Source organism: Lepus europaeus, chromosome 17, assembly GCF_033115175.1.
Source record: "Lepus europaeus isolate LE1 chromosome 17, mLepTim1.pri, whole genome shotgun sequence".
Taxonomy (NCBI): Eukaryota; Metazoa; Chordata; class Mammalia; order Lagomorpha; family Leporidae; genus Lepus; species Lepus europaeus.
This window is the reverse complement of record NC_084843.1, coordinates 29,603,777-29,624,751: the sequence shown is the minus strand read 5'-3', so window position 1 is coordinate 29,624,751 and position 20,975 is coordinate 29,603,777. Positions and strand designations below refer to the sequence as shown.

Sequence of the window (20,975 nt, the reverse complement as noted above, 5' to 3'; positions counted from 1 at the left end):
GGAGCCTGGGAATTTTAAAGCTAGAGGAGACTTGGACACATGTCTACAGGAGCAATATGTACTAATGTGCTTTGCAAATCTTCAAATTCATTAAGATGTTGGATAAGGCTGTGGGATTTCTACCAACTCCTGTATCCATGGGGAATAGCCCATTTCCTGCGACTATCCACAGCCTTCATTTCATGAGTGTATGATTATATTCTGATGTGTGGAGATCAACCAAACTGCTTTGAGATGCAATTCTAGGAGCCGGGGAACACTAATACATCATGCAGAGAACACAGTTCAAATGAATGAAACTTCAAATCACAAATCACAAATTTCAGGATTTGTAGTATAACCCCTTTCTGTCCCATTGTTTTTCTTTTCTTTTTTTAAAAAATATTTTATCTATTTATTTGAGAGATAGAGTTACAGTCAGAGAAAGAACACAAACCGGTGCCCATATGGGATGCCAGTACTGCAGGAGGAGGTTTAGCCTAGTATGCCACAGGGCCAGTCCCTGTCCCATTGCTTTTCTATCTTCCCCTCTTAATTGTCTCTAGAATATCATTAATAACCCAATGACTAGGGGTCATTGCTGTAGCATAGCGGGTAAAGCCACCACCTGCTGTGCCAGCATCTGATATGGGTGCTGGTTTGAGTCCTGGCTGCTACACTTCCAATCTAGCTCTCTTCTATGGCCTAGGAAAGCACTAGAAGATGGCCCAAATCCTTGGGCCCCTGCACCCATGTGGGAGACCTGGAAGAAGCTCCAGGCTCCTGGCTTTGAATTAGCCCAGCTCCAGCCATTGCAGCCATTTGAGGAGTGAGGGAGTGAACCAGCAGATGGAACCCCTACACCCCGCCTCTACCTCTGTAACTCCACCTTTCAAATAAGTACATCATTTTTTTTTTAAAAAGTAGTCCAATGACTAATCACCCTGTTATGTATTTCAGCATTTATCTACAAGGGGTCTTCCAAAATTCATGGAAAATGCATATTATAAAAAAACTATGCATGCATAGTGGGTAAAGCTGCTGCCTGCAATGCCAGCATCCCACATGGGCACTGATTTGTGTCCTTAGCTGCTCTGTTTCTGATCTTGCTCCCTACTAATGGCCTGGGAAAAGCAGCAGAAGATGGCCCAAGAGTTGGACCCTTGCTACCCATGTGGGAGACCTGGGTGAAGTTCCTGGCTCCTAGCTTCGACCTGGCTCAGCCCTGGCTATTGCAGCCACTTGGGGAGTGAACCAACAGATGGAAGACCTCTCTCTCTCTCTGTCTGTCTCTGTAACTCTGACTTTCAAATAAATAAATAAATCGTTAAAAAAATTTTTTTTATTTGACAGATAGAGTTAGACAGTGAGAGAGAGAGACAGAGAGAAAGGTCTTCCTTCCGTTGGTTCACTCCCCAAATGGCGGCTACGGCTGGTGCTGCGCCGATCTGAAGCCAGGAGCCAGGTAGTTCTTCCTGGTCTCCCATGTGGGTGCAGGGGCTCAATCACTTGGGCCATCCTCCACTGCCTTCCCGGGCCACAGCAGAGAGCTGGACTGGAAGAGGAGCAACTGGGACTAGAACCCCTTGTCTTTCACCAAGACAAACTGATCTCTAATTCCATTTTTCTTAAACATTTTAAAGTATCCTCATATTATTCTGGCCCAGTGCAGAAATGCTGAGCACAGACTGCCACACTCTGCTACCTGCTTTTCTAAGGGACCCCACTCCTCTGTATGATTGGTGTTGTAGGTAATTTCTCACCACAATCCATTAGGGAGTTTTACTAATATTGAGGTGGGTACTTTGCAGGTGAAATTCTCCATCTACTTGAAATACCTACAAGCAATAGGATGGTGTTCTATAGTAGGCATCATCTTTGCCTATGTTTTGAATTCTGTGGCTTTTATTGGCTCCAACCTCTGGCTCAGTGCTTGGACCAGTGATTCTAACACTTACAACAGCACCAACTATCCAGCCTCTCAGAGAGACTTGAGAATTGGGATCTTCGGAGTTCTGGGTTTAGCACAAGGTATGTCTGACAGCTACAACAGGATCTGTCTGGACCCTGTACTTTTTTTGAACTCAAGAAAACATTTGCCCTCATGTCCTGGGCACAAATTCTCAGGGACCCCTGTGCATGATGCTGACAAAACTTGTTCCATTTCTAGGCCTCACTGTGCTTGTAGCAAGTTTCTGGAGTGCCAGTGGTTGTGCCCATGCATCAAATATCTTGCATAAGCAGCTGCTGAACAATATCCTTCGAGCACCCATGAGTTTTTTTGACACAACACCCATAGGCCGGATTGTGAACAGGTTTGCTGGTGTAAGTATTGCAAAGGTTGCAAGGTGGTGTGTTTATATACTACAACTCCTCCTGACAGGAGGAACCCTCATGTCCCCCTCAACAACACTGCAGTTCTAGTTCTTTTGTCCACTCAGCATACAAATGTTTCTTGAGTAAATGTTGTGAGTTTTCATGGATCCTGAGGATATAGGAAGGAACAGTGCTGGCTTTTCAAGTAGCTCCCCATCTAGCAGAGACAGCCAAGAAAACGAAGGGTTATGATAGAACATGGTAAAACCAACAAACAGTGGGTACAGAAGTGTTCTGGGACTACACGGGAATGACAGAGAAAAGAGGCCCCAGCTCAGCCTGGGTGAATGAGGGTAGAGAAGCTCAGAAAAGGTGAGGACTGGGTCAAGTTGCAAAAATAATCCAGGGAGATGGTGAAGATTGGTATAAGTGAGGACAGTAGAATCTGGGTGAAAAGGATTATTCTGCAGAGGGAAAATATAAGTAAAAGCATTCTCACTGCCTGTGATAGTGAATAAAAGGGATAGTAGGATAACTGTTTGCTTGATCTCTGCCTCCATTATTGAAACTTCCATCTTTGATACTTAAGAATCATTATTGAATGAAATTTCCACCTTTGATACTATGGTGTACTGGGTAAAGTCGCCATCTGCAGTGCTGGCATCCCATATGAGCACTGGTTCGAGTCCTGGCAACTCCACTTCTGATCCAGCTCCCTGCTAATGTGCCTGAAAAAGCAGCAAAAGATGGCCGAAGCCAGGATCTAGGAGCTTCTTCCAGGTCTCCACGTAGGTGCAGGGGCACAAGCTCTTGGGCTATCTTCAGCTGCTTTCCCAGGTGTGTTAGTATGGAGCTGGATTGGAAGTGGAGCAGCTGGGACTTGAACCTGTGCCCATATGGGATACCGCATCTCAGATGGCAGCTTTACCTGCTATGCCACAATGCCAGGCCCTAAATCATTGATTTTTTTTTTTTTTTTTTGACAGGCAGAGTGGACAGAGAGAGAGATAGAGAGAAAGGTCTTCCTCCAATGGCCGCCGGGGTAGGCGCGCTGCTGCCGGCGCACCGCGCTGATCCGATGGCAGGAGCCAGGTGCTTCTCCTGGTCTCCCATGGGGTGCAGGGCCCAAGCACTTGGGCCATCCTCCACTGCACTCCCTGGCCACAGCAGAGAGCTGGCCTGGAAGAGGGGCAACCGGGACAGGATCGGTGCCCCGACCGGGACTAGAACCCAGTGTGCCGGCGCCGCAAGGCGGAGGATTAGCCTAGTGAGCCGCGGCGCCGGCCCTAAATCATTGATTTTTAATGCATCTGAGAGAGGTTTCAGGAACAGAGGCAAGAGACCAGATAATTCTAAATTATATTCAGTTATCATCATCATACTTTTTAGTTTTCTGCTTGGGTAGAAGAGAGCATTTTTCAAACATATCTGAGCATATCTGGGCTCTTACTTGTTTGGTTATAGGGTGGATACAGGAAGGGTAAATCAAGCTCACAGCCAGGTTCTGGGGACACTGTGGCTACTTCAAAAGTGGGCACGTAACTGGTCCCCATCTGTCACCTTCCTCTGAGGCAGAAATGGTGGGCATTATATCTTTGGAGACAACTTCAGTGGACTCTGCTCTCTAATAGAACCTAACAGAGTACACAGCTTTGGTTGGGGAAATTTATCACAGGCATTTTGTAATGATGGCAGTCTTTTTGCACATTATAATGTAATTATAACTAATCTTCTGGAAAAGAGACTGCAGAGGGCTTCCTGTGAACTGCCTCGGCAGCAGTCATACTTTACTGATTTCTTTGGCATGAAAAAGGAAACTGCCACTAACCATAAGTTTTATGTGGGAGGTTGCACAGGCCTATGAAGGAGTTTGGCATAGGGTCCTGTAGAATCAGAGGCTGAGTCCTTAAGAGGAGATTGAATGGAGGATTGAACAATGGAGAATCTGTTTTGGGTAAGCTGCAAAAAAATGTTAGCTGGTGAGGACTTTGTTTTTTCCTGAAAACCCTGAATGTATTCATTTGCTTTCTGGTATGACCTGGGGGAGACAGACAGACGCAGGAGTCATCCATGATTGAGAGCTATCTTGGAAGACTTGGTTTAGGAAACTCCTGAGGTAATTTGGACTTACCGTGGTATTCACATATCCGCTGTCATAGAATCAATATAATCCTCTAGGAAATCTAGGCCAGGACAAGCCAAAATGTAAGTCAGTCTTCCTGAGTGTGTTCCTAACCATCCATCCTTCCATTAATTTTCTCAGTTGTTGATTTATTCCACCTGACAAGAATGTAACATGAGTGTATGTAACCCCGCCCCCCCATCACCTGCAGGTTCCTTGGTTGGAACACTGGCCAGGCAGGGATCACATTCAGTGCCACCTCCCTTTTCCCTTGATGTGCTGCACTTGGCAGAGGAAACACCTGCCCAGGATAGGGTGGTTCTTCAGTCAAGGGCAGGGGACATGGCCCTGTTGACTGAAGCCTCCCAACAAATGCTTACCGAATGTCTATTGAGAGCCAGGCTCTGTTCTGGGTTCTCAATGGAATTAAGGCCTGTATAATGTTAGCATAACTGAACTGGTTTGGCTATGGGAGAAGGATTTACCCAAAAGCTTGTATTGGCTTACAATGATTATGAATGGCTTAAGAAATCTGACAAATGGGCATTTTACTGAGAAGAGTGAAAACTGACCAGATCTACTGAAAAAGGGTAAAAGATGACTCCTATTTTGATTTGGAGGGATTTTGAAACATGAAGAAGTTACAGGAATGAGGTTGGTTATTTGTATGGCAAGTGAGTATCATGGAAAGATTAAATGAAGGAGTCACTGGAAATGTGCGGAATTGAACCAGGAAGATAGAGAACGTCTCAGAAATTGACTGGTGTGCCATCCCTGCTAACGGTATTTCAGGACATTTCCACCGTGGATGACACCCTCCCTCAGTCCTTGCGTAGCTGGATGATGTGCTTCCTGGCGATAATCAGCACCCTCGTCATGATCTGCATGGCCACCCCTGTCTTCGCCGTCATCATCATTCCTCTTGCCATTATTTATGTGGCTGTTCAGGTAGGTCTGGAAATGGCTAGGTCTTCCTTCCTGAGATTCTCCTCTTTTTTTTTTTTTTTTAATTGCTAGTTACTTCTCCTCTCCAGCTTCTTCACTGTTTAATTAAATATTTGATTTACCCAGGAACCCAGAGGCCCCTGAATTGTTGGCTTCAACTAATGTATGATTTACAGCAAATTTACCCCTAACTGCTGCCCTAGCTGACACAGATTTATGTTTCCAGCCAAGACTGCTTTGAGATTGGCTCTAGGCAAAGTCTTTCTACTCTGTAAGAAAGGTCACTTTTCTGATTGTGCTATGGTGTCTCCTCTTTGGCTTTGAATAGGTGTATCTACTGGAGATGCTTCTCAGCAGGAGCTGGACATTTCTTCACTTTGGTTCAGTTCAAGTTCACTAGGGTGTCTGGATGGTTTAGCTCGGTGCCATTACATTCTTTGAGAAAACAGGTAGCTTGAGAACCAAACCTCACAGAGAACTGGGAGGGACTCTATGTCCATGATAAAAACTGATGAGGGGAAGCTGCAGGTGGGACCCTTGTCCCAGAAGGTGTCTTTGTGATGAACTGTTTACCCAGGGGATACAGTGCTGAAGGCTGCAGTCAGGGTCTTATGGCCTTGTGGTGCGAGCATGGAGTTACTCAGGTACATGCAATTTCCATAGCAAACCCAAAGTAGGAAGCAGAATTATTCAAGGAAATTTCTGGGTATAACATTTTGCATTGACTCAACTGCTCAGCTGCCCCGGCTTTCAGCAAACCCTCACCGAGTCCTTTGGCAATGTTAGTGCCTCTCACTGCACTGGGCCCTTCAGGTGATAGGGCACACCTCTACGCACACCCTCTCTCTCTCTCTCTTTTTTTTTTCCCTTTCTTTCTTTCTTTCTTTTTTTTTTTTTTTTTTTTTGACAGGCAGAGTTAGACAGTGAGAGAGACAGAGAGAAAGGTCTTCCTTCTGTTGTTCACCCCCCAAATGGCCATTGTGGCCGGCGCTGCACCGATCTGAAGCCAGGAGCCAGGTGCTTCTCCTGGTCTCCCATGCGGGTGCAGGGCCTAAGCACTTGGGCCATCCTCCACTGCCTTCCCGGGCCACAGCAGAGAGCTGGACTGGAAGAGGAGCAACCGGGACAGAACCAGTACCCCAACCAGGCCTAGAACCCAGGGTGCCAGCGCCGCAGGCGGAGGATTAGCGTAGTGAGCTGTGGCACCGGCCAACGCACACTCTCTTAACATCCAGTTGCCATTCTTACACTCCACATTCTGCATTCCATCAGAACTCTCTTTACCTTCACACACCACTGAGGCACACTTTTGGTCACTCAACTGACTCCACTCTTGAATTTTTACCCAAACTTCAACTTACCTACCTCTGGCCATTTCCTGTCCAATCCCACTTACACACCATGTCTTTAACAAAATCCTTTTGGAGACCATTTCTCTAATGAGTACAGAAACTTCAGATAACATCTGCACATTTTGGGGAGAATATGGCTTAGGCTGACAAAACTTCTTATGTGGGCTGGAAATCCAGACCATCAAGGCTGTGGTATTGTTCCCTCACTGTCCTCCTGCTCTATTCCCCACCAACCCCAGTCTTCCTGTGCTTCTGTCCCTGTGTGCCTCTCTCATCTTTCCTTTCGGGAGAGCTGACACTGCAGGCATCCGTGCTGTTCGGGTGTGGGCTGTGTCCGCCAAGGTGAGGGATGTTGGGTCACGGTGGGCAGGCAGAAGTACAGCATGTGCAGCATCATTGTGTGACTCTCTGACCCTTTGCTTTTTGTGTTCAGGTGTTTTATGTGGCTACCTCCCGCCAGCTGAGACGTCTGGACTCTGTCACCCGATCCCCAATCTACTCTCACTTTACTGAGACTGTGTCAGGTTTGCCTGTGATCCGTGCCTTTGAGCACCAACAGCAATTTCTGAAACAAAATGAGATGGGGATTGACACCAACCAGAAATGTGTGTCTTCCTGGATTACTTCCAACAGGTGAGGCCTCCCCTGATAGCTGCACAAATGCATGCTGTGGAGCTCTGCATTTTGACATGAGCCACGGGAAGGCAGGATGGCTGTGGTGTGACAGCCACTGCGGCTGCATGGACCTGTCAGGCCATGGAAGCAGAGGAAAGAAAGCACAAGCTTTGTCATCAGAGACTGGGTCCCTATACGAGTCTACCATCTGCCAACCTGGGTGAATTGTCTTTGCCTCTCTAAAGAAAAATCTCAGTTTCTTTGATTTTTTTTTTTTTTTTTTGACAGGCAGAGTAGACAGTGAGAGAGAGACAGAGAGAAAGGTCTTCCTTTTGCCGTTGGTTCACCCTCCAATGGCCGCCGGGGTAGGCGCACTGCTGCCGGCACACCGCGCTGATCCGATGGCAGGAGCCAGGTGCTTCTCCTGGTCTCCCATGGGGTGCAGGGCCCAAGCACTTGGGCCATCCTCCACTGCACTCCCTGGCCACAGCAGAGAGCTGGCCTGGAAGAGGGGCAACCGGGACAGGATCGGTGCCCTGACCGGGACTAGAACCCGGTGTGCCGGCGCCGCAGGGCGGAGGATTAGCCTAGTGAGCCGCGGCGCCAGCCAAGTTTCTTTGATTTTATAATGGCTAGAATACAACCTGCCTCCCAGGATTATGGTGGCACTGTGAGCATATTGTAAGCCAGGTACTGTGCAAGTGCTGTGCACTGCACATTCTCTGTTTGCTTCCCTGAGCATGGATGTGATTCTCCCTGGGCATGGAGCGGGAAGAAGTGGTGGTGGAAGAGGATGGTGAGAGGTAGAAATTGGGGAGAGAAGAGTTAGAAAGCTTTTGATAAATCCTATTGATGACAGAAATGGAAAACTCATGGCCTGTGAAGTGAATCCCTGAACAGGTGAGCATCGTTCTCCAGCATCTTCAGACCATGGTCACTGTGGTGCATCCTCAGAGGGGGAAGGTTTGTTTTTTTTTTTTTTTTTTAACATTTATTTTTGGCCAGTGCCGTGGCTTAACAGGACAATCCTCTGCCTTGCGGCCCCGCACACCGGGTTCTAGTCCCGGTTGGGGCGCCGGATTCTATCCCGGTTGCCCCTCTTCCAGGCCAGCTCTCTGCTATGGCCAGGGAAGGCAGTGGAGGATGGCCCAAGTGCTTAGGCCCTGCACCCGCATGGGAGACCAGGAGAAGCACCTGGCTCCTGCCATCGGATCAGCGTGATGCGCCGGCCGCAGTGGCCATTGGAGGGTGAACCAACGGCAAAAAGGAAAACCTTTCTCTTTGTCTCTCTCTCTCACTATCCACTCTGCCTATCAAAAAAAAAAAGATTTATTTTTATTTATTTGAAAGAGTTACAGAGAGATGTACACACACACACACACACACAGAGGTCTTCCATCTGCTGGTTCACTCCCCAAATGGCTGCAACGGCTAGAGCTGGGTTGATCTGAAGCCAGAAGCCAGTATCTTCTTCTGGGTTTCCTACATGGGTGTAGGGGCCCAAGAACTGGGCCATCCTCTGTTGCTTTCTCAGACACATTAGCAGGGAGCTGGATTGGAAGTGGATGGGGGCCAGTGCTGTGGCGCAGCAGGTTAACGCCCTGGTCTGAAGCACTGGCATCCCATATGGGCACTGGTTTGAGACCCGGCTGCTCCACTTCCTATCCAGCTCTCTGCTGTGGCCTGGGAAAGCAGTAGAAGATGGCCCAAGTCCTTGGGCCCCTGCACCCACATGGGAGACCTAGAAGAAGCTCCTGGCTCCTGGCTTCAGATCGGCGCAACTCTGGCCATTGCGGCCAATTGGGAAGTGAACCAGAGGATGGAAGACCTCTTTCTCTCTCTCTGCCTCTTCTCTCTCTATGTAACTCTGACTTTCAAATAAATAAATAAATAAATCTTTAAAAAAAAAAAAAAAAGGTAGTGGAGCAGCTGGGACTGGAACCGGTGCCCATATGGGCGCCCATATTGGTTGCCGGTGCTGCAGGCCAGGGCTTTAACCTGCTACACCACAGCAGTGGCCCCAGGATGAAGATCCTTTACAGGAAGGGAAAATTCATGAGTTGTTTCCAAAGTGTGCTGAGGTGTTAAGGGCAGGCTAATGATGTTCAGTATTATTTGAAACATGGAAAGGTCAGAAATTTGATTGTTAAGATATTTGATTTCTTAGAGACTTCCCAAGAAAGAAAAGGCATGTAAGTAAATCCTTTTGGACCCATTGTAAAATGTGCATATTTATTTGTAAACATGCTAGAATTATTGGTATAAGCCTATTTAAATGTATTTTATTTGGAATAAATTTTATAAATTGTGTCTCTATATATGTACCTTTCAGTTCTCTACAAAGCCTAGGGTATTTCTCTGTATTTCTCTGTGACTGATGCATACCTAACTCCCCACTCCCACCCCATTCCGAGCTTCTTCTCTACCTTTTTACAAAGACTGCTATCAAACAGGGAATATTGAGCCTTCCTACGGTGTTTACTTTTTTTTTAATGTTTTTACTTTAAAAAAAGATTTATTTATTTATTTGAAAGGCAGAGTTTAAAAAGAGAGGCAGAGGAAGAGAGAGAGAGAAGTCTTCCAACTGCTGGTTCACTCCCCAGATGGCTACAGTGGCCGGAGCTGCACTGATCTGAAGCCAGGAGCCAGGAGCTTCTTCAGGGTTTCCCATATGGATACAGGGGCCCAAGGACTTGGGCCATCTTCTACTGCTTTCCCAGGCCTTAGCAGAGAGATGGATTGGAAGTGGAATAGCTGGGACTTGAATCAGTGCAATATGGGATGCTGGCCCTGCAGGCAGCGGCTTTACCCACTATGCCACAGCACCAGCCCCATCACCTTTTAATTTTACATCTGGAGTCCCTATGGCCTTGCTTCCTCGACTGATCAAAATTATTTGTTTAAAATGCAAATTCTTTTTTTAAAAAAAGATTTATTTATTTATTTATGTATTTGAAAGAGTTACAGAGGAGAGAGAGGGGAAGACAGAGAGAGAGAGATCTTATGTCTACTGGTTCAATCCCCAAATGTTTGCAACATCAAGGGCTGGGCCAGCCTAAAGCCAGGAGCCTAGAAATCCATCCAGGTCTCCCACATGGTGGCAGGGGCCCAAGCACTGGAGCCATCCTATTCTGCTGTCTAAGGTGCATTAGCAGGGACTTGGATTGGAAGTGGAGCCAGGACTCAAAACAGCGTTCATATGGGATGCCATCATTGCAGGCGGTGGTTTAGCCCACTGCACCACAATGCCATTCCCAAAATAAAAATTCTTAAGTCCCATCGGAGGCCCACTGAATTGAAATCTCCTAGAGAAAGGTTCAGGAATGTTTTATTTGAATTTGTAGCACTGTATTTTGAACAGTTGCTCCAAGTGATTCTTATCATTTGGCAACTTTGGGAGTCTTGTACTCCAAGATTCCCTTAATTTAACAAACTCCTCTAGGACCTTTAAATTGCAGCCTATTTCTGGGAAAAATACAATTTAACAGATTTTTTTTGGAGTACATAGTGTTCCTAAACTGAATTGAGGACATTCTAAGAGTGCAGTCCTGCCAATTCAAACCCTGTAAGAATGTTCTGTGAATGCCAAGGTGGTGGGTGAAGTGAGGAAGTGATCAGTGATGCCTCTCTCTCTACTTCTCTTGCCTTACAGGTGGCTTGCATTTCGCCTGGAGCTGGTTGGGAACTTGGTCGTCTTCAGTTCAGCCTTGATGATGGTTATTTATAGAGATACCCTCAGTGGGGACGTTGTGGGCTTTGTTTTGTCCAATGCACTCAATGTGAGTCTTAAAACTGGGAGTTTGGCTAAATTAATATATGTATTCTTTCTTAAAAGATTTATTTACTTATTTGAAAGGTAGAGTTACAGAAAGAGAGAGAGAAGACAGAGACAGAGAGAAAGAGGTCTTCCATCTGCTGGTTCACTCTGCAAATGGCTTCAATGGCTGGAACTAGGCCTGGCTGAAGCCAGGAGCCAGGAACTCCATACAGGTCTCTCACGTGGGTGCAGGGGCCCAAGCAATTGGGATATTTTCTGCTGCTTTCCCAGGCACATTAGCAGAGAACTAGATTGGAAGTAGAGCATCTGGGACTCTAACTAGTGCTTGTATGAAATGCCAGCATTGCAGTTGGCAGCCTAACCCACTGCTCCACAACACTGGCCCCAATGCACTTATATTTAAACTGAGTCTGGGGTACACTGTGGAGTCTGTGCTTTTGATTCCTATGATTCATATATATATATATATACATTATATATATACTTATATGATTCATATATATATATGAATTACACACACACACACACACATAGTAGCCCTGAGGACATAAGAAGGCAATTTCATATGTTTCAATATAATAATTCCTTTTCTCTGACTCTGTGCTTGGTTATTTTTTTTTGACAGGCAGAGTTAGAGAGAGACAGAGAAAAAGGTCTTCCTTCCGTTGGTTCACTTCCCAAATGGCCGCCACGACTGGCGCGCTGCGCTGATCCAAAGGCAGGAGCCAGGTGCTTCCTCCTGGTCTCCCATGAGGATGCAGGGCCCAAGTACTTGGGCCATCCTCCACTCACTCCTAGGCCACAGCAGAGAGCTGGACTGGAAGAGGAGCAACCGGGACAGAATCCGGCGGCCCAACCAGGCCTAGAACCTGGGGTGCCGGCGCCACAGGCAGAAGTTTAGCCTAGTGAGCTGCGGTGCTGGCCATGTGCTTGGTTATCTTCAAAAGAGATAATAAATAAGTTTCTTTTCTGGAATATAGGAATAATCAGGAAGTTTTTTGAACAAATAATTCCTCCTATATTTGTCTTTCTCAATTCATAATAATTGGAGCTAATTGTACTAATGACCACAGTCTAATAAGCCTCTATAATGTTTCTCACTGCAGTATCCCCAGCATTACCAGGGCACAAGTGACAGACATTATTAGTTCCCAGCCCTGAAGACAGTGGCCAGCACTGCAATAACTGTTCAATAAGCACTTGTCCAATAAACGAGTCATTTGACCATCTTTCAAAGTATCTTTCTGAACTAATGTTTTAGAAGCTTATATAGCCACAAGTGGGCTTTATGTAGTACTGTCTTAATTAAAGGTTACTAAGGCCAGTGTTATCAATCCAGGGTACCCAAAAGGATGATTATTCTCCAGAGTCACTTGGGTCCTTGTGCCACTGCCCCTTCACACCCCTTCCCCCACCCCTATTTCTAAGCATATTAAACCAGGACAGACAACACAGAGGGTCAGGAAACTGTTCGACGGAACCAAAACAAAGCCACTGCAACATCATCAGTTAGATGTGGCTCAGCCTACGCAGAGCGGTCACTCTTGGCCCCGCTGAGCCTGTCCTCTGCACTTGAGGACTCTCTTCTCTCACCACCATTTGCTTCCCAAGAACTCCCTGTGGGTAGATGCCAACCCCTGAGCCTTTGTCTGAAAGAAGCTTGCCCCTGAGTGGTCTCCGGCCTCCCAGGCCCGGATCATGATAGCCCTCTCATCAGTAGTTAGATGTTTCTGTGCAATGGCAGGGAGGCCCCTGGAATTGATCGCTGTAGAGAAGGACCAGGGTCCATGTGGCTGTCCCCACCTTGAAGGCGGATGGTGAACAAGAACAGAGACAAGAGTAGCAGCTTTGTGGAATGTTTTTGTCTTTTCTCTTGCTCTTCCCCATTCATAGACTGCCATTCACAACCCCTCCACATAGAACCCAGGCTTACAGTCAGGAAACCTGCGTGCTGGCCCCACTCGACCAATGGCCAACCCCTCCAGCCGGCTTTCACCCCAACCACTACAGCCTCATATTGCCCTCATGCGAGCATCACACAGTCGAGCTCGTGTGCTGATCTTATTTCCTCCCCCACAGAGAGGAGAACTGTCTTTCTCTTACTCTCCAAGAGAGCCCAGCACAATGCTGAGTACAAAGTAGGCACTGTGCAGCTTAACCAGTTGAGTTGGCTTGAGACCTCAGATGATTTTCTGCCTTCTGCTTTTTCTGCAGATCACACAAACCCTGAACTGGCTAGTGAGGATGACATCCGAAACGGAGACCAACATCGTGGCTGTTGAGCGAATTACCGAGTACATAAAAGTGGAAAATGAGGTAAGGGGGATTACAGAAACTCAAGGATAAGACTAAAATAAAATAAAATAGAATAAAATAAAGCAACTCTTGTCCGGTGCCACGGCTCACTAGGCTAATCCTCCACCTGCGGCGCCGGCACACCAGGTTCTAGTCCCGGTCGGGGTGCCGGATTCTGTCCCGGTTGCCCCTCTTCCAGGCCAGCTCTCTGCTGTGGCCCAGGAGTGCAGTGGAGGATGGCCCAAGTGCTTGGGCCCTGCACCCCATGGGAGACCAGGAGAAGCACCTGGCTCCTGCCTTCGGATCAGCGCAGTGTGCCGGCTACAGCGCACCAGCCGCAGCGGCCATTGGAGGGTGAACCAACAGAAAAGGAAGACCTTTCTCTTTGTCTCTCTCTCTCTCTCTCTCTCTCTCTCACACACACACACTGTCCACTCTGTCAAAAAAATAAAAAATAAAAAATAAATAAATGAAGCAATTCCCTCAAGAGTGCATCATCCTCAGTATTTATGTGGGGTCATAATGGTTCTCTTCAAGTTTCCTTTGCTTGAGCTCTAGAGACCCAATCTCTTCAAACATAGAATAGGGAATAGTTTGGGGGAAGTCAGATCCTGGAATGTTCCAAGGTAATGGTGGCTTCCTTCTGGACCAAGCGTATGGGGTGGCATTTCTTTTTTTTTTTTTTTTTAAGATTTATTTTATTTATTATTTGAAAGTCAGAATTACACAGAGAGAGGAGAGGCAGAGAGAGAGAGAGGTCGTCCATCCGCTGGTTCACTCCCCAGTGGGCCACAATGGCCAGAGCTGAGCCAATCTGAAGCCAGGAGACAGGAGATTCCTCCGGGTCTCCCACGTGGTGAAGGGGCCCAAGGACTTGGGCCATCTTCTACTGCTTTCCCAGGCCACTGCAGAGAGCTGGATCAGAAGAGGAAAAGCCAGGTCTTGAACCGGTGCCCATATGGGATGCCGGCGCTTCAGGCCAGGGCGTTAACCTGCTGCACCACAGCGCCGGCAGGAACTTTCCCAGAGGGACAAGTCCAGTGCATTCTCTTTAATGTGGATGCCCGCAGGTGGTCGGGGCCCTGCCGCCCTTCTCCTGGTCTATGGCAGGAGCCTTCCGAGGATTGTTGGGTTGAATTGCAACCATGTGAAGCACTGCTCATTCTTTCTCCTTGCCAGGCCCCCTGGGTGACGGATAAGAGGCCTCCGGCAGGTTGGCCCCACAAAGGCGAGATCCAGTTCAGCAACTACCAAGTGCGGTACCGGCCTGAGCTGGATCTGGTGCTGAAAGGGATCAACTGTGACATCAAGAGCACGGAGAAGGTAGGTGGAGCCAGGAGGGGCCTGCATCTGAGGTCTTGGGGTCACAGGACAGCTGGACACAGAGCAGAGAGAAGCTCTGGGCACTTCCTGTGCCCTGGGCAGGTGCAGGGACACAGCACTTTTTGCTAAGCCCTTCCCTGGCTCCCTGCCAGGAGCCCAGGCTCATTTCCTGCAGAGGCCACAGCATACAGAGAGGAAGGCAGCACAGAAACGAGGGCGCATGAGGCTGGGGGAGGAACTGTTGAGGGGGTGGCCCAGCTTCCCTCCTGGCTGCAAAGTCAGACCTGTCCTGTGGTGCTGTTGTTCCCCAGAGTCTAAAGGAGCCCCCCCCCCATCACTCACACACACACACACACACACACAAATCTGGATGAAGATGCCGAAGTTCAAGTGTGGGGCCGGCAACACCTGATCCTACCCTTTCCCTCACTTCCCAACAAGTATTTTTTAAACACATCAGGTAATTTCCAGTAAGTACGACGACAACAGCTTCCGAGAGGAAGTTCTCAGAAAGCAGCAATTTAGGGGTCAAAATGGGAAAGCCATCTTTCCCAGATACCAGGACACATTTTTCCCCTGGCTTAATTATCTTCGAGATGAAGTAGCCAGGCACTGCCTCTTACCACCTGTGAGTGCAAATGCCTGGGCTGAGTAACTCCTCCCCCTGCCCTCCCCAAGAACTCTGTGTTGAACTAACTGGCAAAGGCACTGTCTTCGCAGATTGGTGTGGTGGGCAGGACAGGGGCCGGAAAGTCGTCCCTCACCAACTGCCTCTTCAGAATCTTAGAGGCTGCGGGCGGCCAGATCACCATTGACGGAATAGACATCGCTTCCATCGGGCTCCACGACCTTCGCGGCAAGCTGACCATCATCCCTCAGGTGAGCTCCTGCACTCACTCGGACACACCCAGGGAGGCAGCTGGTTCCACAGGAAGTAAAAACAACATGTTCTAATTCATGTCTATTTAATCAGCAGCATCATTTCTGCCCTCTACCCAGGATTCCTTAGGACACACTGTTCCCAGAACTTAAGTTTGGGGTTTTTGTATGCATTTGTGACTGCCAGGATCTGACCAGTAGGTGGCAGCAACACAAAAGAAGTCAAAGAGAGCAGATGATTACTTAGCATTTCTGTGGCCCATCATGGTTTGCAGAACCTTTGCAATCAGCATTAGCAATTTTGCCACTGAAGCTTGAAGCCATTAAGCTTTCTACTCCTCATTTGGTACAGTTAAAAGAGAGAGGAGGGCATTTGCTGCTGGTTTCTGCCAGCAAGTGGAACACTTAATGCATCAGCAAGAAAGACTTCCCTAGGCCTCCTCCCACAACCCCACCACATGACCATGGCCTTGGGGCCCCTCTGCTGTGTGGGGCTCCTCTCTAGAGCTGCCACTCCTCGCTGCACCAGAGCCAGGCTCCTCTGGGGGCAGCTGTCCTGTGTCTGGGGTTTGTTCAGTTTGACACTCTCTCTTCTCCATCCTCTTCAAAAGCTGAATAAATTCCTCTCCTACAACTGTGTTAGCCCTTCCAGTGCCTCCCGGGGTCCCTGTACCTCTAAACCACAAGTTTGCATTTGGGGGCCTCGGACACCCCTCTCATCTTCTTAAGAGATGCATTGGCAAATGTGGAAATCCATAAATGAGTCTCAGAATGAAAAACTGAAAACGGAGGGGTCCTCTTACTCCTGAGCTTCGCTCCCTGGCTGGCAGCACCGGCAGCCTTCAAAGGGCAAGCCGTGGAAGCTCACCCCCGACCCAGCTCCCATCTCGGGCAGGCCAGGCCCACCGACTGTCCCCGCCGCAGGGAGCCGACCTGAGCCCCACAGCTCCCTGTCCTTCACTTGCAGGACCCTGTCCTGTTCTCGGGAAGCCTGAGGATGAACCTAGACCCTTTCAACAACTACTCAGATGAGGAGATCTGGAGGGCCCTGGAGCTGGCTCACCTCAAGTCCTTTGTGGCTGGCCTCCAATATGGACTGTCCCACGAAGTGTCAGAGGCTGGGGACAACCTGAGGTAAGGTCTCAAAACCCAGCTCCCCCACAGGCAGTGAGAGGGGGTGAGGGACCCTGGTGATGTGATGCTTGGCACCTTGGAATCCTCACCGTCCAGGTCTAATTCCTAGCGTGTGAAATGAACCCATTGTGAAGACAGCATGATAACACAGGTGTGAGAATGCTCCACAACTCTCAGCTACCTTTGTTATTAAATGCAGCCCCCATGACGCGACACAAGGGGAGCTTGTAGTTGCTACTGTTGTGAAGAATTCGAAAGCAGAGCGTCTGCACTGCCTGTGCCCGCAGGCTGGGGGAGACCTGTTCTGCCGCCTGGACACTGCGGGTTTTAAAGGAACCAGCAGGGCTGTCAAGGGCGTCTCAGTGGAGGAACCCTGATCAGACACTGTGGCAATCCCTGAAATCAACACAAAAACCGTCTTGGCTTTCACAGTCCCTTTTGGTTTTTCAAAGCATTTTCATAAATGTCCCTTTACTTCTGACCTGCACGTTGTGCTCACATGTCCATTAACTAACAAGTTGACTTGGCGTTTCCACTATAAGAATTTGAGTTTTCCTTCTACACACTGAAGTTCAGGCCTTAGCCAAAGCCCACTGCTCACGGACAGGCCTTGCTCCTGCCCCAGGTGTCTCAGGAGTGGTCTGCAGGGAATCCAACGTTAGCCCTTGGAGTTCAGGAAGAAAGGGAGGGCTGCACAGCTCAGTGAGTGGCCCAGCACTCCAGCTTCCCCGGGAGCTTGTTATAAGTACAGAATCCCAGGCCCTGCTCCTGCTAATCAGCAGCTGCATTTAGCAAGAGTCCCGGGCGCTGTGCGGGCACTTACAGTGAGAGGCACTGTCTAGAGTGCTGATGCTCAAGAAGGCTGCAGACCAGAATCACCCTGAATGCTTCATAAAGTCCCCATGCCCGGGCTGCACCCCAGACTGTTTGAATCTGGGACCCCAGGAGTTTCACCTGCGAGCCGTGGTAGAAGATACCATCAGTTTTTTTCCTCAGCCACAGACCTGAGAGCTAGCAGAACTGAAGCAAGTCCTTTGGCCAGTGTAAAAGATTATTCAAACATTCTGACAACAAATATGTATTTACACAAACTATGTGCCAGCCATTGGGGATACAGAAGCCAATAAAACACACACAGCCCCTGGCATCCTAACACTTACGAAGAGATGGGGAGACAGACCTGCGGAAGTAAATGCTGGGGCAGCCAGCGCTGCAGAAGGATGCATGGGACGCCATGGCAGGATGTGATGGGGCCGCGGCACCTCTCAGTTTGTGAGAGCAAAGATCCCATCGCTGTTCTCACACTGGGAGACACCTGCATAGTAGCACCAGTGCCTGCTCTGCAAACCTGAGTCTCAGAGCTGCTTTGAAGGCTTAGGACTTTCACTTCTCTGGTGGACTCTGGCTTAGTCAGCTAGGATGGAACAGTTGAGAGCTACGGTGAGGCCTCAGCACAGCCTGCTCCAATAAAGTCCAGCTGACCCAGGCAGGAGTTCGGTACAAGCTAAGAAAAGAGTTTTGCAGTGTCTCTGATGTTACATTACAGAGAAAAACTACAAGTTCATCTTGGGTGACTTCTTATTTCCTGCAGAAATTTCTTACAGAGAATTACAGAACTTGGGTCTAGCCACCCCCTGTTTAATATGTCCCCTAATGGCCACAGCGGGAAAGAGCAATTCACAAATTCCTGAATATTTCCTCCACATCATTTCCCAAAGCTGCTTTATGTAAGTAAGAGGTCCAGCCTTCATTACAGGCTTTTAGCAAATTAAAGCTATTTGCATTTTACAAGCATATTCGAATTGCACATACATTGCTTCTCACACCAAGACATCCTGTTCATTAGAGAGCTTCATCTCCAATCACGGCAGAAGGCCTCAAACAAATAATTAGCTTTGAGACTAGAATTACACATTAAAAGAATGAATGGATTTGCTCAGGCCACAAAGAAATGTCACTGGGGCATTCCACTGCGTTGGCACCCTATACTAATGGTGCCTAATACCGCTGAGGTGAACTCGGAGATGTTCACGTTGTTTTGTAACTGTTGATACCACTGCGGCCAAATGGAAAGCCGTGTTCCTGGGCCGGTGTTTTTCAAACGTGCTTACATGTGAAAACTGCCTAGGGTGCTTGTTAAAAATGGACATTCCTACTCTGAGTAAAATGAAGCCTGGAAATATGAATTTTTAAATCAAATATCTGTGGTAGTTCTTCTAATTTTGAAAGTTTGAGAAACGCTGCCCACAACAGCAGTGGACAGCTAGTTGAAGAGGCCAGAGCTTTCTAGAAGAGTTGTGGAGCTAGAGGTTTCAAAGTCCGGTCTGGACAATGGAAACTGTCCCCCGCCTCAGGTTTCCCCTTGGGCCTGAGCGGCTAATGCACGGTTTCTTCCATTGGCTGCAGCATCGGGCAGCGGCAGCTGCTGTGCCTGGGCAGGGCTCTGCTTCGGAAATCCAAGATCCTGGTCCTGGATGAAGCCACCGCCGCGGTGGACCTGGAGACAGATCACCTCATTCAGACCACCATCCGCAGCGAGTTCGCCAACTGCACGGTCATCACCATCGCACACAGGCTGCACACCATCATGGACAGTGACAAGTGAGTGGGGGTGGGGCCAGGCGGCCCCGAGACACCTTACTGCGCGGGGCTTGACCACTGTCATTTCACAGATGCAGCCCGGGCCGAGAGAGTTTAAGTAATTTGGCCAAAATTATACATCAAGCTAATGAAAGCCAATGGATGTAAGGGAGCCTTCCTGAGAGTAAAATAGGAACTTGTGATTCGTAACCATTGACTGAGTGTATGGGGAGGCGGAGACCTCTGTACTGGGCCTCAGCTGCTGCTCCCGAAAATGCCCAGAGGCTGCCTGTCCCTCCCAACACTGGCTCGGTCCAGTCAAAGGTCTTAGAGAACTGTCTGGAGAGCAAGGGTTCTCGTTCTTGACGCAGGGGAAAGTTCCCTTCTTAGACCGAGATCCGTAAGTGGTGGGCAGTCTGCAGACACAGTGCCTGTGTTCTGTTGCTTGATGTGGAATTCGCCGCGTGATGCGCACGGCTGAGACTCTCACGGCTCTGTGGCCCTGTACGGCTACACCACAACTTAACCCTGGTTGTTCCTTGAAGGGCCGAGATTGGAGGTTCTACTTTCTGGACTTTTCTTTCTTTCTCCCTTGTTTCAGAATAATGGTCCTGGATAACGGGAAAATCATCGAGTACGGCAGCCCTGAAGAACTGCTGGAGAGCGCTGGCCCCTTCTCTCTGATGGCCAAGGAAGCTGGCATTGAGAATGTGAACAACACAGTGTTCTAGGCAGCAGCTGCCAGGGATGCAGGGACTGGGAGGCTCAGTCCTCATTTTGCTTCTGTGCCATAGAGCATGTGTGCAAAAGTGTGGATAAAACATACGTGTGTATGAATGAACATTCATGTACCCACTACCGGGGATAGGAAAACGAATATTGCCACATACCCTAAAAGCCCTCTGTGGCTATACCCCGGCCACACCCCCTTGCCACACAGCTCTCTCAGAGACAACCGCTGCCCCGAATTCCCCGGTGATCATCCCTTTGCCTTTTGTTCTGCTTTTACCACATTTCTATGTTTTCTAGAACAAAGTGTGTCTTTTTGTAACTTATATAAATGGACTGGCTCATACGGCGTGTGTCCTCCAATGACTTGATTTTTTTGCCCAATCTTATATTTGAGATTCATCCACGTTTATGAAAATAGTAAAGTTCGTTCATTTTACCGCTCTGTGGTCTGGTGTCGTGTGAGTGTGCCGCGCTTTACCCATTTTCATATTGGTGAGCATTAGGGTTGTTTCCAGGGCTTTTCTTTTCTATTAGGATCAATACTGCTGTGAACACTCTGGCACACACATCCTGGGCCACGCAGGTGAGAATCCCTCAAGGGAAGGAGAGTGCATGTGGAAATGTGTGCACCCCAGCCAATGCCAAATGGTAATGCCAGTTTAAAACAGTTCTGTCAATCCAGTGAGAGTGAAGCGGTATCTCATTGAGAGGTTTTTCTTTTTTTCTTTTTTTTTTGACAGGCAGAGTTAGACAGTGAGAGAGAGACAGAGAAAGGTCTTCCTTTTTCCGTTGGTTCACCCCTCAAGTGGCTGCTACGGCTGGTGCATTGTGGCAGGTGCACTGTGCTAGTCCAAAGCCAGGAGCCAGGTGCTTCTCCTGGTCTCCCATGCAGGTGCAGGGCCCAAGGACCTGGGCCATCCTCCAC

The 20,975-nt window shown here is 48.5% G+C and overlaps 1 protein-coding gene across 1 annotated transcript in view; it reads left to right on the top strand.

Moving 5' to 3' along the window:
• ABCC2 (ATP binding cassette subfamily C member 2) overlaps nt 1-20,486 on the top strand; it is a 68,510-nt gene extending 48,024 nt beyond the window's left edge. The window contains exons 22-32 of the mRNA XM_062214905.1: nt 1,791-2,010; nt 2,150-2,304; nt 5,210-5,365; nt 7,148-7,347; nt 10,982-11,108; nt 13,322-13,423; nt 14,582-14,725; nt 15,446-15,604; nt 16,572-16,738; nt 19,145-19,339; nt 19,920-20,486. Of these exons, the coding sequence (XP_062070889.1) occupies nt 1,791-2,010; nt 2,150-2,304; nt 5,210-5,365; nt 7,148-7,347; nt 10,982-11,108; nt 13,322-13,423; nt 14,582-14,725; nt 15,446-15,604; nt 16,572-16,738; nt 19,145-19,339; nt 19,920-20,049 (1,755 nt within the window). The 3' untranslated portion in view covers nt 20,050-20,486. The remainder of the gene's footprint in view (nt 1-1,790; nt 2,011-2,149; nt 2,305-5,209; nt 5,366-7,147; nt 7,348-10,981; nt 11,109-13,321; nt 13,424-14,581; nt 14,726-15,445; nt 15,605-16,571; nt 16,739-19,144; nt 19,340-19,919) is intronic.
• Nucleotides 20,487-20,975: the final 489 nt, after the last annotated feature.